The sequence below is a fragment of the Mauremys mutica genome, chromosome 7 (assembly GCF_020497125.1).
Source record: "Mauremys mutica isolate MM-2020 ecotype Southern chromosome 7, ASM2049712v1, whole genome shotgun sequence".
Taxonomy (NCBI): Eukaryota; Metazoa; Chordata; order Testudines; family Geoemydidae; genus Mauremys; species Mauremys mutica.
Window position 1 is genome coordinate 2,228,023 of NC_059078.1, and position 15,275 is coordinate 2,243,297.

Sequence of the window (15,275 nt, forward strand, 5' to 3'; positions counted from 1 at the left end):
ACCCTGCCCCCCCAGCAGAGATCGCTTTTTAAGGCAGTTCTGCAACTTGACACTGGGGTGCCAGATCCCACAAGTGGGAATAGACAGATGCCCTCATGAAAGATTCTGTGACTCTGTGAAGGGCAGGAACTAGAAAATAGATAGTCCCCAAATCAACTGTATAGCTGGGTTTTAGAGATGACAGATCGGAGGGTTGTGCCACTGTCACATCTTCACCTCCAGTGGCAGAAGTTCTGGTGGGTGAAGAAAGGAGAGAGGCCATGCTCAGAAGCCTGAGTAACATGTCTGGACTACCCCCAGTAAATTCAGGAAGAAGTGCAGCCCATTTATAATGGATTGAGGATGGGCCGGGAGCTGGGAAAAAAAAGAAGCCTTATATTCCAAATAGCAAAGTATGACACTGCCCAAAGGGTGTCATAAGAACATGCTCTTTGATCTGCTGCCTATAGAATATGCTTGAAAGTAAAACTCGAATTTCTTATTCAAAGCAGACTTTTTAATATATAACTTGGGAAGAAAATCCTTAACTCTTAAGTAATGTCCTGTCATTTGTGTGAAATGGGCTAATTTATTCTCAAATCACTGCATGTAGCCATAAGGAGAATACAAGAGGGGAAAAAATAAAACCACCTGGGAAAAAAATCAATTTGATGGACTTGAACACAGTCCCCAAAGTAGCCTGGGGATTTAATCTCTGACACTGCCTTACTGTTAGCCTTCAATCAGATCATTGATTATTGCTCAGGACTGCTGCAGAGAGACTATGAAGTGCACAGACTAGTGATCTTTTTATGATTTTTCCTGTAGATTGCTATTGAAACTCTATCAATTTTACTTCCTAGCCTTTCTGCCCAAAACGATGCCTGCATTTGTAATTCACACACTTTGAGAACTTGAGTTGTATGACTATTCAAGCCTATCATCTTTTTGTTTGCAAACCTCAATGATTTCGGTTTGTAGGTACAGTGCTATTTTATATGCAGTGCAACTTTAAGAACCCAAACTTGGGAACTGAAATATTCTTTTTAAACACTGATGTGGTGAAATATATTTTGCATATATCTGGATGAAAAATCTACTATTTTATTATTTCTCAACTGATACTAATGATTTATAGAATCATAGAAATGTAGGACAGCAAAAGACCTCAAGATGTCATCAAGTCCAGCCCCCTGTGAAGACCACATACACCTAGACCTCCCCTGACAGATGTTTGTCCAATAATGTTCTTAAAAGCATCCAATGATGGGGATTCTACAACCACCCTTGGAAGCCTGCTCCACAGCGTAACTACCTTATAGCTAGAAAGCTTTTCCTAATATCTAACCTAAATCTCCCTTGCTGCAGATCAAGCCCACTGCTTCTTGTCCTGCCTTCAGTGGACATGGTAACAATTGATCACCCTCCTCTTTATAACAGCCCATAACACCTTTGAAGACAGTTATCAGGCCCCCCCTCAGTCTTCTTTTCTCAGACTAAACATTCCCAGGGTTTTTTTACCTTTCTTCATGGGTCCGGTTTTCTAAACCTTTTGTCATCTTTGTTGCTCTTCTCTGGACTCTCTTCAGTTTATCCACAGCTTTCCTAAAGTGTTGTGCTCAGAACTGGACACAATACTCCAGCTGAGGTCTCAGTGCCAAGTAGAGCAGGACAATTACCTCTCAGGTCTTATGTACAACACTCCTGTTAATACACCCCCGGAATGACAATAGCCTCGTTCACAACTGCATCACACTGTTGACTCATATTCAATATGTGAGTCGCTATGACCCCCAGATCCTTTTCAGCAGTTCTACCACCTAGCCAGTTAGTCCCCATTTTGCAGTTGACATTTGATTTTTCCTTCCTAAGGGAAGTATTTAGTACTTATCTTTATTGAATTTCATCTTGTTTTAAGTCAGATCAATTCTCCAAATGCTGCCCACCTGCAAGAATGGGTGGGGGAACTTGATGGGGCCAGTGGTGAAAGGGGGACAGTCCCAGTAGCAAGGGAGAGAGACACTCGCCGAGGGACAATAGGTAGCTCCTCTCCCTGGGAATCTCTGGCACCCATTGGCCAGCTGGGAGAGAGGGATGCTGACTGGCCAGCATTCCGCTGCTGCCAGGATTTAGCCCAGCATTAAGGACCATGTGGAGCCTCGTTTGAGTCCATTCCAGCAGCCGCTCTACCCACCTGCATTAGGAATGGGAACCTGGCCTGACAGATGCTGCGGGTCTAGCCAATCATGGCCCAATTGGCAAAAGACCAGGGAGTTTTTTTGCCTCCTTTGCAGCACCTTCAAGCCACAGTGAGTTAAGCAGGGACGCACTTATTACCTAACCAAGGTACCGGGGTAGAGATGTTTATTCGTTGCCACTCATGGCCAATTTCCAGTGTGGTTAAGAGAATAAAATGAACGATTCCCTGAGGTAAAAGACATGGGATTTTGGTGTTGGGCCTTGGGCTCATCGGATAGGGTGAGACCTTGTGGCCTTCATGGGCCAAGGTCCCCACCCTGCTGCACTCTTTGTCCCCCTCATGGGGAGAAGGGTGCTAGGACTCAGAGAGCAGAGACCTGGGGGAGGAGGTGAGGCTGAAGAGAGCCTACCATGCGTTATGGAGTATATGGTATGGAGCCATATATGTAACCCCTGCACTAGAATCAATGAAATGCCGGGTATAGGAGAATATGGGAGTTGGGCTGGTAGCACCCCCTCCTTTGTTAAAGTTTAATACAAGTTGCAGCCTGGCACTTATTTCCATGCGTGCGTCTGTCCTCGTTTTACCGGTGCCTACATCAATTTGTCATGATCGTTTTGAATTCTAATGTTGTCCTCCAAAGTGTTTGCAACCCCTCCCAGCTTGGTGTTATCTGCAATCTTCATATGCATACTCTCTCACTCTATTATCCAAGTCACTAATGAAAATATTGAATAATACAGGACTGATCCCTGCTCGACCTCACAAAATACATCCTCCCAGTTTGACAATGAACCATCGGTAACTACTCTTTAAGTACGACCTTTCAATCAGTTGTGCACAAACCTTATAGTAATTTCACCTAGACCCCATTTTCTGGTGAGAATGTCATGTGGGACTGTGTCAAAACCCTTACTAAAAACCAATCGATTAGATACATATTAGTATAGGTTTGGACCCTCATAGACTCACAGACTTTAAGGTCAGAAGGGACCATTATGATCATCTAGTCTGACCTCCTGCACAATGCAGGCCACAGAATCGCACCCACCCATTCCCGCAACAAACCCCAAACCTATGTCTGAGTTACTGAAGTCCTCAAATTGTGGTTTGAAGACCTCAAGCTGCAGAGAATCCTCCAGCAAATGACCCGTGCCACATGCTGCAGAGGAAGGCGAAAAACCTCCAGGGCCTCTGCCAATCTGCCCTGGAGGAAAATTCCTTCCCGACCCTGTTACAGCCTTTCTGTTCAAACAATGTAAATCATTTAATTCCAAAGCAAAATCACTTACAGTAGTCTCAGCTTTCAGACTTGAATTCTCTTTTAAGATTTCCTTGAGGGACTTTTTACTTATTGATGTTCTTAATTGACTCACTGATGTATCCTTTGTTTTTTCAGAGGTGCTTGGGCTTTCCTTAGAGAATTCAGGTTTACTTCCAGCTGGAGAAAGACAGGGGGTAGGCATCCAGCTTCTTGGAATATTATCAGGCTCTACTTTTTTCACAACCGAATCTTGTGGGGCTGATGATAGAGTTTCCAGGTGGCTATGTTTGCTATATTCTTTATACTTCCAGTGCTCAGGACTTCCTGACATCATCTTTAATGGGATCACTTTAAAAACTGCAGAATCAGATGACCCTGATGTACTGTGGTTGGTCCTGAGGTTTGAAGCACTTTGGATGAATTCACTGGGGTCATCCTAAATTTGGGAAAGAAAACAACAGTGATTTTGAGAGGAAACTACCCTCCACTTAAGTTTAAGATCTGTTTGCAAATATTTAGTCCTAAGATTTCAAAATTGCTCTTTAATTATGATGGCTTAACTTGAGATTTTTCAAAGATTTTGAGCATCTCCTGCTCCCAGTGAAGGAGAATGGAGCGTTGGGTGCTCAGGACCTTTACAAAAATCAGGTGTATGAACCTCAAGTTGGGCACCCCAAAATGACAGCATGCTTTAAATATATAGGCCTAAATTCCTGTTCTAATTCAGACTGCTGGAAACCCCAAAAGTCTGCACATCATAAATATACTTCTTAGTGTAATGTGGTTTACAAACTTGTGCTGACCAATAACATGGATGTAAGGCAGAAAAGTCTACAATGTTGATATCCGCTTGACTACTGTAGTGGTAGGTGACACTTTCACATAGTGAATATAAATCCTAAACATATCTGTTTGCAGAGATCACCTTGCCCTTCTTTGAAAGTTACTAAAAAAACAATTTAGCAAATAACATTTAAGAATACTTTATGAATTCATTATTCCTCTTCCAAACAAGCTCTACACAAAACATCCCAGAATTACACTTCTGATGTTCCCTTAAATTTCAACTCAAAAATAAACAGCAAGCAGAAAATCAAGTGATATGGGAGGAGGAAAGATTGGGTAAACTAGGGATGGTCACCCCATGGTCCTTATTGACACAAGGGAGGGTAAAATGGAGGCCTCCCATCCTTATCCAATCAGGTGTTACACTTCCTCTCCCCCACAGGCACAACACAGCACTACTGTATTTGTTGGAAGGATAGCTACAACATGAACGCTGCATCCTTAAATACGCATATGTCACCTTCTAGGGTCCAATCCTGCTGATACTGAAATCAAAGGGAGTTTTGTCATTCACTTCACTGGGACCAGGACTAGACTCTACAAGGGGAAATTCATATTTAAAAGAAAACCCTTCATTATACAATAATCTTTCCAACAAATATAGTAGCACTGTATTCTATATTTTCATGAAGAATCCACTTCTTTCCTATTGCTTTATTTTGTTTTACATTTTCTTTGAGTGGGTTCACATAAGCCATGAGCAGTGAACAGTTTGTGGGTAGAGGATAATGATTACATACGGGTCTTTCTCAATTATAGTTTTTTGTTGTTATTGTATGATTTTGTTCTTAGTATAAAAGAAAAAAGTGTTATGGCAGAATCGTCTCTCCTCTCGTCCCCCACAATCACACACAGGGCTTGCCCTATAAAATGAGCTAAGCAGCTTTTCAGCAACCACCACCACATGGAGACCAGAACAATCAATTGTTCATTAATATTTTTATCAAAGGTGCTCAAGTCACAAAGTATTTATTTTCCCTTAAAAACAGAATTCTAAAGGATAAAAATCCAGAAAAAAGGGGACCTATATTATTTATTAAACCTTTTTATATAGTGCTGTAAATGTACATGACACTTTATAAGTAGATTAGTAGGTTAGCTGCAAATATAAAACACTGACGTGTTAAAGTAAATAACAGAAGCAGGAAATAAATTTGGAGGCCTTTTGGCTGCAAGGTTTTCTTTTATCTCCTCAGACTATAAATTTAAAAAATGCAATTAGAATGCGCTCAGTTTCCCCAATCTCTGTACAGACAGCTCCTATTTTCCAGTTTTATCATCCAGCATCTTTTTGGAAGCAATATAAGAAAGTGAAGGTTACGATGAGGATGTGTTAAATCAGCTCAGTGCTATGAGAAAGTACATAAACCCTGAAACAGTTGAATGAAAGCAAACATTAATGTTCTATATGCTTTCCATAATCACCAGTCTTCCCAATTCATCCTGAAAGATGTGTGAAAGCCAAATGTATAATAATGTATATTATTTAAGGGTGGAATTCAATTTAAAATCAGATTACAGCCCCAATTCCGCAAAGCACTTAAGCACATGCTTTACGCACATGGACTTTAGAGGACATAAGCACAAGCTTAAAGTTAAGCACGTGCATACGGTTTTTTTCTGAACTAAGGCTTATAGGAGCTACATGCAGGGAAGCAAACAGGGCATTAAGGAGGACAGAATCCACACACTATCAGAGAAGTAGGCTGAATGTAATGCATTCAGGATAAACTTTCTAAATTTGATTTGTGAAACGCCTGCATGAATCAATGAGCTGTGGATGTATCCACAACACTTCATAATATTTTATTAATGTATTCCATGGCATAAGCCATTTAACACCTTGAAAATCTCTCTCTTTGTATTAAGGTACAGGATGTATAAGGAAGGGTAAATGAAAATAAACTCTGATTATAACAATATCTTAGTTTAGCATCACTGACCCCTACTAGCTAGCAAATAACTGGAAAAGAGATTAATATGCACTATTTTTATAGAAGAAATCTGAAACTTCACACATGTAGCCATTTCGACAATATTTATTTTTCTTGCAGGTTTTATGTGCACAACATGAGATTTACAGTTATATGAAATCCCTTTAAAATTTATAAACACTTAATATGCTGCTTTTGTTCATTTTGTTTTTGTTACTGCTGAAGTTACATGCATTTTGGAAGGTTGTAAATATTACTTTATTTCCCTAGTTTGGGATTTCACTGAGGCACAAAGACACATTTCTCTTTTTTCCAGACTTTTATTTGTCACACCACAGTTATTTTAAAACCTATGCTATAAACCTGCACTATTAAGTCACATTACTGTAATTTAACAGATTATTAAAGGAAATGTCACATTATTTTCACATATTGGAGACAAATGGATAATCCTGATCTAACTTAAACTTAAATCTCTCCCACCTATCTATTGAACTTGAGTTTTATAATCATTTTGTTTGTTAAATATTCAATAATAAATGGTGCCAGGACTATCAATACAGTTTGTCTGATTAACTCTAGCACAGCATATATATACTGAAGACGCGAATGATTTCCCTGAGGAGCTAGCATGTCTATTGCTGTACTACATTCCTTGAAAGAACATGCAGATGGGCAGTTGGACAATAATTTCTGGATACTTAAAATTGATTGCTCTTGCTGGGTTGTAATTTTAAGAAGATCATTCTAACGACTCTTGAGGGCCACCTACTAGGAGCAGATGGGACACAGGTCTTCTGTATCCAGAGTGTTAATGTCAAAAAGTCAGGGTAAAATTGATTTGTACTCTTTGCAAGAGTGCAGTGTCTTATTTAATTGTATTATGCTGGCTCTTTTAATTATGCAAGTGCAGAAAATTTCCTGACTGAATTGAAGGCTTCACAGATGAGGTCATCTGTTATATCCAAAACACTGTGGATAGCGCTGAACGATACTGCAGTTGTTATGCTGTGTTGTAAACGGGCAAGAGTTCTGACTTTTGCTCTAGGTTTGACTGAATGGGCGGATGCCGACAGCTGAGTCTAATTAGACCGTGTCTATGACAGAAGAGAGAGATACATTAGAATTTAGTTGTCAGTTTGAAAGTATGGCCGTTTGAACAAATATAGAATAAGTCACTTGTGGTAAGTTGCAGCAAGATAAGAAGCTGTTTTGCTGTTTTCTGATCATTTGGGACTGGCAGTTTAATAACAGCACTTAACTGTTTCAATGACTAATTAGCTACCCACTAACGGTATTTATAAATGATTGCATTTTCCAGCTTGAAAACTAATTTGCAAAACCAAATATTTCCCTCCGGATTGCAGAAAAGGGAAAGTTCCATACATGGTAGGTTCTCTAAAGTTATTATTATGCATGGATAGGCACTCCTGAGTGTCCCGTGGCCTCCAGCCCACAGCGTAATGAGATTCAAAGATCACTTCTTGAAACTTAGCTCAAAGCAAAGCCATTTGGCCCGGGTCCCACATGCCTCATAAGTAAAGACCTTCATTTCTGGCATTATTTTATTAATTTCCTGGGAATTTATCAGTGTTTATTTCAAAAAATTAAAAAACGGGTGACAAATCAATGAAAAGTTAATTGCACATATTATCAGGGTTAATACTGGAGGGGCAGACAGAAAAAAAAGCAACGAAGAGAAAAAAGGAAGAGTGCATTGTTTATGAAACCATTATCTCTAATCCCCTTTACGCAAACAAAACCAATTTACTGTTGGTGACTTGCGCCGTTGTGTTTGATACAAGGGGCTTCAGGGTGAATTCCACAGGCTCACAGCAGCTTTTTCAAAGTGTCTTTTCCAAGGCTCATTCTTCTATGGTCTTGGATGTAGCTGAATTTAGAAAACATTCTCTCTACATCAGCTGTGGCAGGTGGGACCCTGCCCACACCATGTGCTCCTCTGCAGCCGCAGGGAGATTGGAGTGACCTGTTTGCAGCTGGGGGGCTGGATGGGGGCTCTGTCTGGTGGCTGAAGTGGAGGGGCTCTGTGCCTTTGGCTCCTTTCTGGGCGGTGACATGTCCCTAGGCCCAGCTACTCACTGGGTCTATCATGGGAGAGGAGCAGGTGGGAGGCAAGGGATGCCTGGTGGGGGATGGAGGTGCTAGGTACTCATGGTTGCAGCAGGTGGGAGAGGTGCCCAGTATCATGGCAGGGCATGAAGGGGAAGACAGGATGCCTGGTGAGAATACGGGTGCCATACTCATGGTTGCAGTGTGTGGGGGGAAAGGAGGATGGGAGGCAGGCAGACAGGGTCTGTACCCTGGGGCTGTGCTGAGGAGGCCAGTACTCACAGGGTGCAGCCTTCTCCTCTCTGCAGCCTGTCGCTGCAGCAGTCTGGCAGTCTTGGCAGACATCCTGCCCATCTCGCATCTCCACTGCACAGCTGTAGACGCCACCAACCGGCGGGTGCAGGCATGTTGTGCCATCCAATAGGGAGTCTTTGAGGCAGGAGCTGGGTCCGTTGAGTTCAAGCCGGTACAAAATGTGGGTAGAAATCAGAAAAATCCAAATACTGGATTTTTTAAAACCTGGGAATTTTTTGGAGGATTTTGATAAAAAGCAAAAATGAAGGGCCCTACTTGTAGGTTAGTGAGTCTTTATGGACTGATACTCACTACTTGAATCACAAGTACATAACTCCTTTCTGTAAACATGCAATTTTTGGGGCCGGATTCTGATATTCCTTCCACTGGTATAAAGCCAGAGTAGCTCCACTGATTCCAAATTTACTCTGATGTGAGATCGGAATTTGGTCCCTAGAGCTTAAAGTGGAAAATTTGTGACCTGATGATTTCCTTTCTGGAACGGACCTCTCTCCCAGCCTGAGACATTTGGATTGCACAGAAGTGCAGAAGCTTCATTCTTTACAAAGCACTACAGGCTTGACCTTCGTTCCTCAGCAGAAACATTCTTTGTCAGGAAGATGCTTCAAAGTGATGGTCCTAAAATCAGTTAATGTCAGTAATTTTAGGAAAGGGGGAACATTCTTCTTTCTATCTTAGCTATATCTTATTCCAGCATCATTTTCCCCTGCTGCTCGGTATATCCCAAATGTTTCAATCAAGGTGAGAGGTCAGGAGCCAGAATCTATAAGAACTATCAAACAGAAAATTATTTTAGCAGTCTGTTCTTAATACCCAGCTATCTGCCAATATTGGCTTCACGTGTCGATGAGTTTACAATCCAACTGTAAAATAAACATGACTGGAAAAAATTTTTTTTCCACGAAAAAGCAATTTATCATAGCTGGCTTACTTATCCTGTTGTGATGGTATTAGCTGACATCATAGGTGCACTCAGTAAATCTATCTTAGTGAGTATAAAATCTTACAGACCGAGGAATCAAAATACCAGGCACAGTACAAAGCAATCAAAAGTGACACGTCCAAAACAACTAACCTAAAAAGAGAAGGCTAGAAGTCATGGACCCACAGATAAGAAATATATTTTATTTGTATTTATATTTTTCTGTGACTTTTAAAATTAGATATAAATTTACCATATGTGATTTTCAAACATATCGAAAAACAGTGAACATCTAGTATCTTCAGCATATCAGGTTCAAGATATTTTTAGAGCAGGTTTGCAAAAATGCAGCTTAACTGGGTGAGTAAATATCATTTTGTTATTATAATAATGGGAAAGTAGGGTGAACAGATACTGTCCTGGGGTTAAGAAATATTTATGATGATTTTGCAAGGATGTCTTAGATTGTGCTAATATAACGGGTACTATAAGTCAGCAGTCTCATGTCCTATTTTAGTATCAGGTGTGGTAGGCTTGACTTTACAGCCCACTATAAAACATTTTTCTATAGTCTGTTTTTGCAGTGCAAATTAGAGAATGATTTGAAAAATTAAATGAGCACCTAGAATATCAATATACAGCTGACTACAGAAGTAATATAAAATACATTAGTGCAAGAATACAAGCAAAATATAACTGCTAAATAATTTTCTAGTTCATTGACTTTTCTTTCACATGAAAGAAAGCCTTAACTCTGAATTAGTAAATTGGTAGTGAAATTAAGCAAAAACTATAATTGTTATTGTAATGTAGGTTTGTTTATTTTAAATGATCTTTTAGCATTGTACATGTAGTGCTTTGCTAGCTGTCATATTGACATTATTTAACGTAATCCACATTAGATAATAAATGAACTGGAAGTCCTTCTCTGTAGTTACTGGCATATGGTAGTTTTTAGTTTATACAATATTTAAAATCTTGTGTTCCTGACAAGAAGGGATAACCTCCAGTTTCTAAAGGGATCATGAATAACTGTACATGCACCTGTCAGCTAATTGATCATTTGCCACACACCTCGGAAAACATGATTATGATGATATAATGAGAAAAATTTTGCAGCATATAGAATTCTCTAACTGTATTTAAGATAGACTCACTCTTTGGAAATAAAAAATAACTATTGGTATGTCTCTGTGGGCAGTGAGAACAGTTGCTATTAAGGTTACTACAGGGAACCAAATGATACTATATTTCTTAGGAAAGAGAACTTCCCTTCTTATGAACATGACATGGGATTTTAAATGACCACAGCCCTTTGTTTTCTATCTTAGTTGAACAAAAAGGCACCTTCAGCAGCATGAGCAGACAATTAACTACGGAGGTGGTGGAACCTCCATCCTTAGAGGTTTTTAAGGTCCGACTTGACAAAGCCCTGGCTGGGATGATTTAGTTGGGGTTGGTCCTGCTTTGAGCAGGGGGTTGGACTAGATGACCTCCTGAGGTCTCTTCCAACCCTAATATGAATCTAGGATTCTAATGGTTAAGTACAGGCTCTGAGAGTGACGCTGAATCATCACCCACACCTCCTCCAGCACCTAAGGGTCCCTAAATGAGCTCTCATCTAAGTATTGACCTAGAATCTCCTATCCTGCTTATTTTGTGAGAACAGACAAGATCAAACACAATGCGTGGCTGCAAGCTTTTGGATCACATATAATTTCTCCCAGAGTACACATTCTTTTAGGTGTTTTTAAGTTTAGCAATGTTGTATGAAGCAGGATTACATGAAATGTTGAAACCTACCTTCACCTTACCGAGCTAATAATTTTGTTCAGTATTCAGAAATATTTAACAATTAAGCCTTTACCTATAGTATTAAGTCCTAATCATGCAAACATTTACACATGTGTAACTTTGCACACAAGTCAATAGGACTAGGGGGCTGAATGCTTTGTAGTGTCTCTAGGCTAAGCTCACTGCACACCACAGTGGTGCCTTGCATACCTCCCTTCCACCCCACAAGCTCCCTGAACCTTTCTGTTTCAGGGACTCCCTGCACCTCCCCACAATTTCTCCTCCTCCCATGTGAGGGTTCCCCATTCTCCCTCTCACGGCAGGGGCTTTGTGTGCAACCCCATTCTCCCGCTTCCTCCCCATTTCCCTTTTACCAGTGGCCCCCATGCCAAGGGTTGTGTGCACACCCCCTATTACCTCTTCCCCCCATTATTTGCCTGGGAGATAAGACATTCAGGGTGTTAACATGTTAAACTACAGGAAGAGCAGGACATTGTTATGTTACAAAGCATTAATGGGTGCCACCTATCAGTTGTCTGAGTATTGCAGTGGCTCTCAAACTTTCCAGACTACTGTATCCCTCTGAGGCATGTGATTTGTCTTTACAAGTCATTGTATGAAATTTTAGTTTGTACTGACTTTGATAGTGATTTTTATGTAGCCTGTTGTAAAACTAGACAACTATTTAGATGAGTCGATGTACCCCCTGGAAGACCTCTGTGTACCCCCAGGGGTACACATACCCCTGGTTGAGAACCACTGATCTATAGCTTCAAGCACCTGTGCAATTATCTGGGGATGTGATAATCAGATGGCAGTGGCTCCACTGTCCCCATTTTCCCTCTTTTTGATTTCTCAATTTTCCCCAAATCAGAGAGTTCTGCCACTGATGCCTAGAACATTCCCTGAATTACAGAAGTAGCATTCGAAGTTAATGTGTTACATACAGACATACAAACACATAAGTGCCTCACCCACCTTATCTATTAAGTTGAGTTTAAGGCCTTTGCAAGCGCAGCCAACGATGCCTTTTAGCATATGAACTGAAAGCTCAAGGATACATGGGAAATATATGAAATTTTCCTTCATTACACTCCTGTTAGCCATATGTCCTCCGGTCTATTTCACGTTATATAAAGAGCTATAAGCCTGATCCTGAGCAGTGCCATGTGTCCTCCATTAATATTAACGTCAAAGGTGTGAGAGAGCACAAAACCTCGCAGAACCAGGGGATTAGAGGTTTTTTAAGCAATATGGTGGTACAAAATATTAAATAAGAGTAGGCAGAAACACTGGTTCTGTACATTGAAAAGATATTTGAACTGGAATATATTAGTCTTGCAATCAATTTGGTTTAAATTTAAGAAGAAAAGAATTTCTCTTCATTGTGTTATACACACACGCACACACACACACGTTATAAAAGTGCGTAGGAATCAAATACCAAGATTTACAACACAAGGAAAAGTTTACCATAATGATGTGTTTTAGAACTGTCTTCTTAATCTAGCTTCAGTTAGTAACCAGTCTGACTTTTCTTGAACATAATTGACATAGAAAATCTCTATGGATTTTAAAGAGTTCCAAAACAGACATCATATGGTAGAGACAAGACCCCCTCAGTGTTCATGATTCATTATCTCAACTTTAATTGGTTTAACCCTGAAATTCTGGGAACGTATTTGAAATAATGAGGTCTGACAGGTCTAAGGTGAAAAGAAAACAAAATATACAAAAAAACCCCAACCACCTCTGAGATTTTCTATTGGTTATAGTTAGCATCTGTAAAATAATTTCCCAGGAGGAATGGAACAGTATTTTTGCAAAGTTTCATCTGTCTTGCTATCACATAACTCTGTTGTACTTCCTTCCCAGTCTGTGAGAAAAAGATTAGAATGATAAGAAACAGTTCTTTAATTAAAAATGAAATAGACTGGAATGTTAATAAAGGCGGCTACCATAACAACTTGATGCAACTGTTCACTGATATGACAATCTGCTTCATTTTTATAAATATATTAGAAGCTGATGATTTTTTTCTTTTCTCTCACTAATATAAGTGCTCAAAATTTTTCACACTGCAACAGAATAAAAACCCAGAACTATACATGGCATTACCACATTTCAGATGAGATGTAAAACTGAAGTGGTGACCAGTGAGTGAAATCAAGCGTCAGACCCAGCTTTCTGGTCAAATTTCAGCATAGTTAAATCACATGCTGCCAACTTAAAAACTTCCCCTGTAATTTTTGTTGTAAGAAGTGTTTTTCCTCTTCCTTACCTAAAACGCTGTGCAGTGTTGCTGAGCGCCTTTAAACCACTGAGCTGTCTTGGCTGCGTTCTGAAGTAATGGTGAGCAAAGTGATTCCTATGCATACTTTGTATAAATGTATAAAGAGCTAAATTAAACTCTTAGGCTCAGCCCTGTAGGTTGTGGATGATGGGGAGAGGTGAATCCTTCTAATCCTCTTCCCTTGCCCAACTTGCAAACTGGACAGAACTCTAGCTTCCCAACCCTCCCCTGCACCCACAGACACAAACTGACCAAGACTAACTTGCTGCTGAACGGGAGAGGATATGGGGTGGGGAGGGCTTCACTCCCTTGTATAACCATGAGGCTGAGGGCAGAATCTCACCCTCAGAGTTTTAGGATGAAGTGTGCTTTATTGAGTATTGCATGTATAAAGCGGCTCACCTCTTCATTGCTGTCACTTCCATAAAAGTCATCTTCCATTTGGGCTCCTCTACAGAACCCATCACTGTCCTCATTTAAATCCAAAGGAGACATGCAGCCTTCTGGCGACATATTCGGGGACTTCCCATGAGGAGCTGATCGAGGCCTCGACGAAAATGTGAAAATCTCTTTATGGCTTATTTGGTGTTCACCTGTTTGCTTGCTTTCACTTTCAACATCAGTATTCGGTGGCAGGGATAAATTACTGCAGGATGTATTGTGGGTAGCTACTGACTGTCCATTGGAATCAATCTGAAAACTGTCACTGCTATTTTCAGGAAATACCCAGTCATCTGAAATTTACAAAAGGTTAGATGCTTATTAAAATGTTTATTTTAGCATATAGTATTTAAATAAACTCTCTATAGCATCAAAATATCAAAGTTATACAGCAAATAGATGTTAGGGAAAAACCTTTATCCCACTTATGCTTATAAAGATGCAAACCGGATCATATAGCAGACATGAAAAAAGTCATGCTGCTCTCTAGTAAACTTGCAGTGTGCCAAAGATTTAACAAAATGTTTTACTGGTCATGGCTCCAGGCAATTAATTTGCAGGCCATAGTCTTTCAGTTGTAATAATATGCAAGGAATTTACAAATCTGAAATTACAATTAACACCTCTCTAGCAATTAAGAATCCTATGTAGTTCCATTACAGCATATTTATTGTACTTTGTCATTGATGGTGTTTTTGAAATAAACGTTTTTTGTGAATAGGATTTTCTAAAAAGTCACACGTGCTATGCAGAAAGTTCAAAAAGTTATTTACCCCACCACTCCCACCTCCACTAAAATCCCATACTTTGTTTTAGGCCCAGAAGACTGGTTTAAATTTAAATATGAAACTACAGCTCAGCTGAAAAATGGTGTAAACACGAAAAGCCCATTTTTACACTCACCTTGTTAAGATATATTTTACTGTTTGGATAGTAGAGAAAAAAGTGTCAATCTGATTGATTAAGGTGGATCTCAGCATATGAGAAAAGGAGAATTGTTCAAGTATGCAACACTCTCTTCTCTTCATTAAATGTAATGTAGTGTGGATAAGTTACTGTTAAACTCACTGGCTTCATAAACCAGCGTGATCATCGCCAACATAAAAATAGAAACCTCAATATAAAGTGCTAAAACTATAAGGCTGAAGTAGCCCTTTAAATAGCAGCAACATGCCTTGCCACTGCTGAACAGAGTAACAAGAATTAGACTATTAATA

General features: G+C 39.9%; 1 protein-coding gene across 7 annotated transcripts in view; it reads right to left on the bottom strand.

The window, feature by feature from the left end:
* The window catches only part of CFAP20DC (CFAP20 domain containing), a 179,921-nt gene that overhangs the window by 61,677 nt on the left and 102,969 nt on the right, over positions 1-15,275 (bottom strand). For all 7 annotated transcript variants that reach the window (XM_045024975.1, XM_045024972.1, XM_045024973.1 and 4 more), the window contains 2 exons: positions 14,020-14,351; positions 3,472-3,879 (listed from right to left, as the gene is read on the bottom strand). In XM_045024975.1, coding sequence (XP_044880910.1) covers positions 3,472-3,879; positions 14,020-14,351 — 740 coding nt within the window. The remainder of the gene's footprint in view (positions 1-3,471; positions 3,880-14,019; positions 14,352-15,275) is intronic.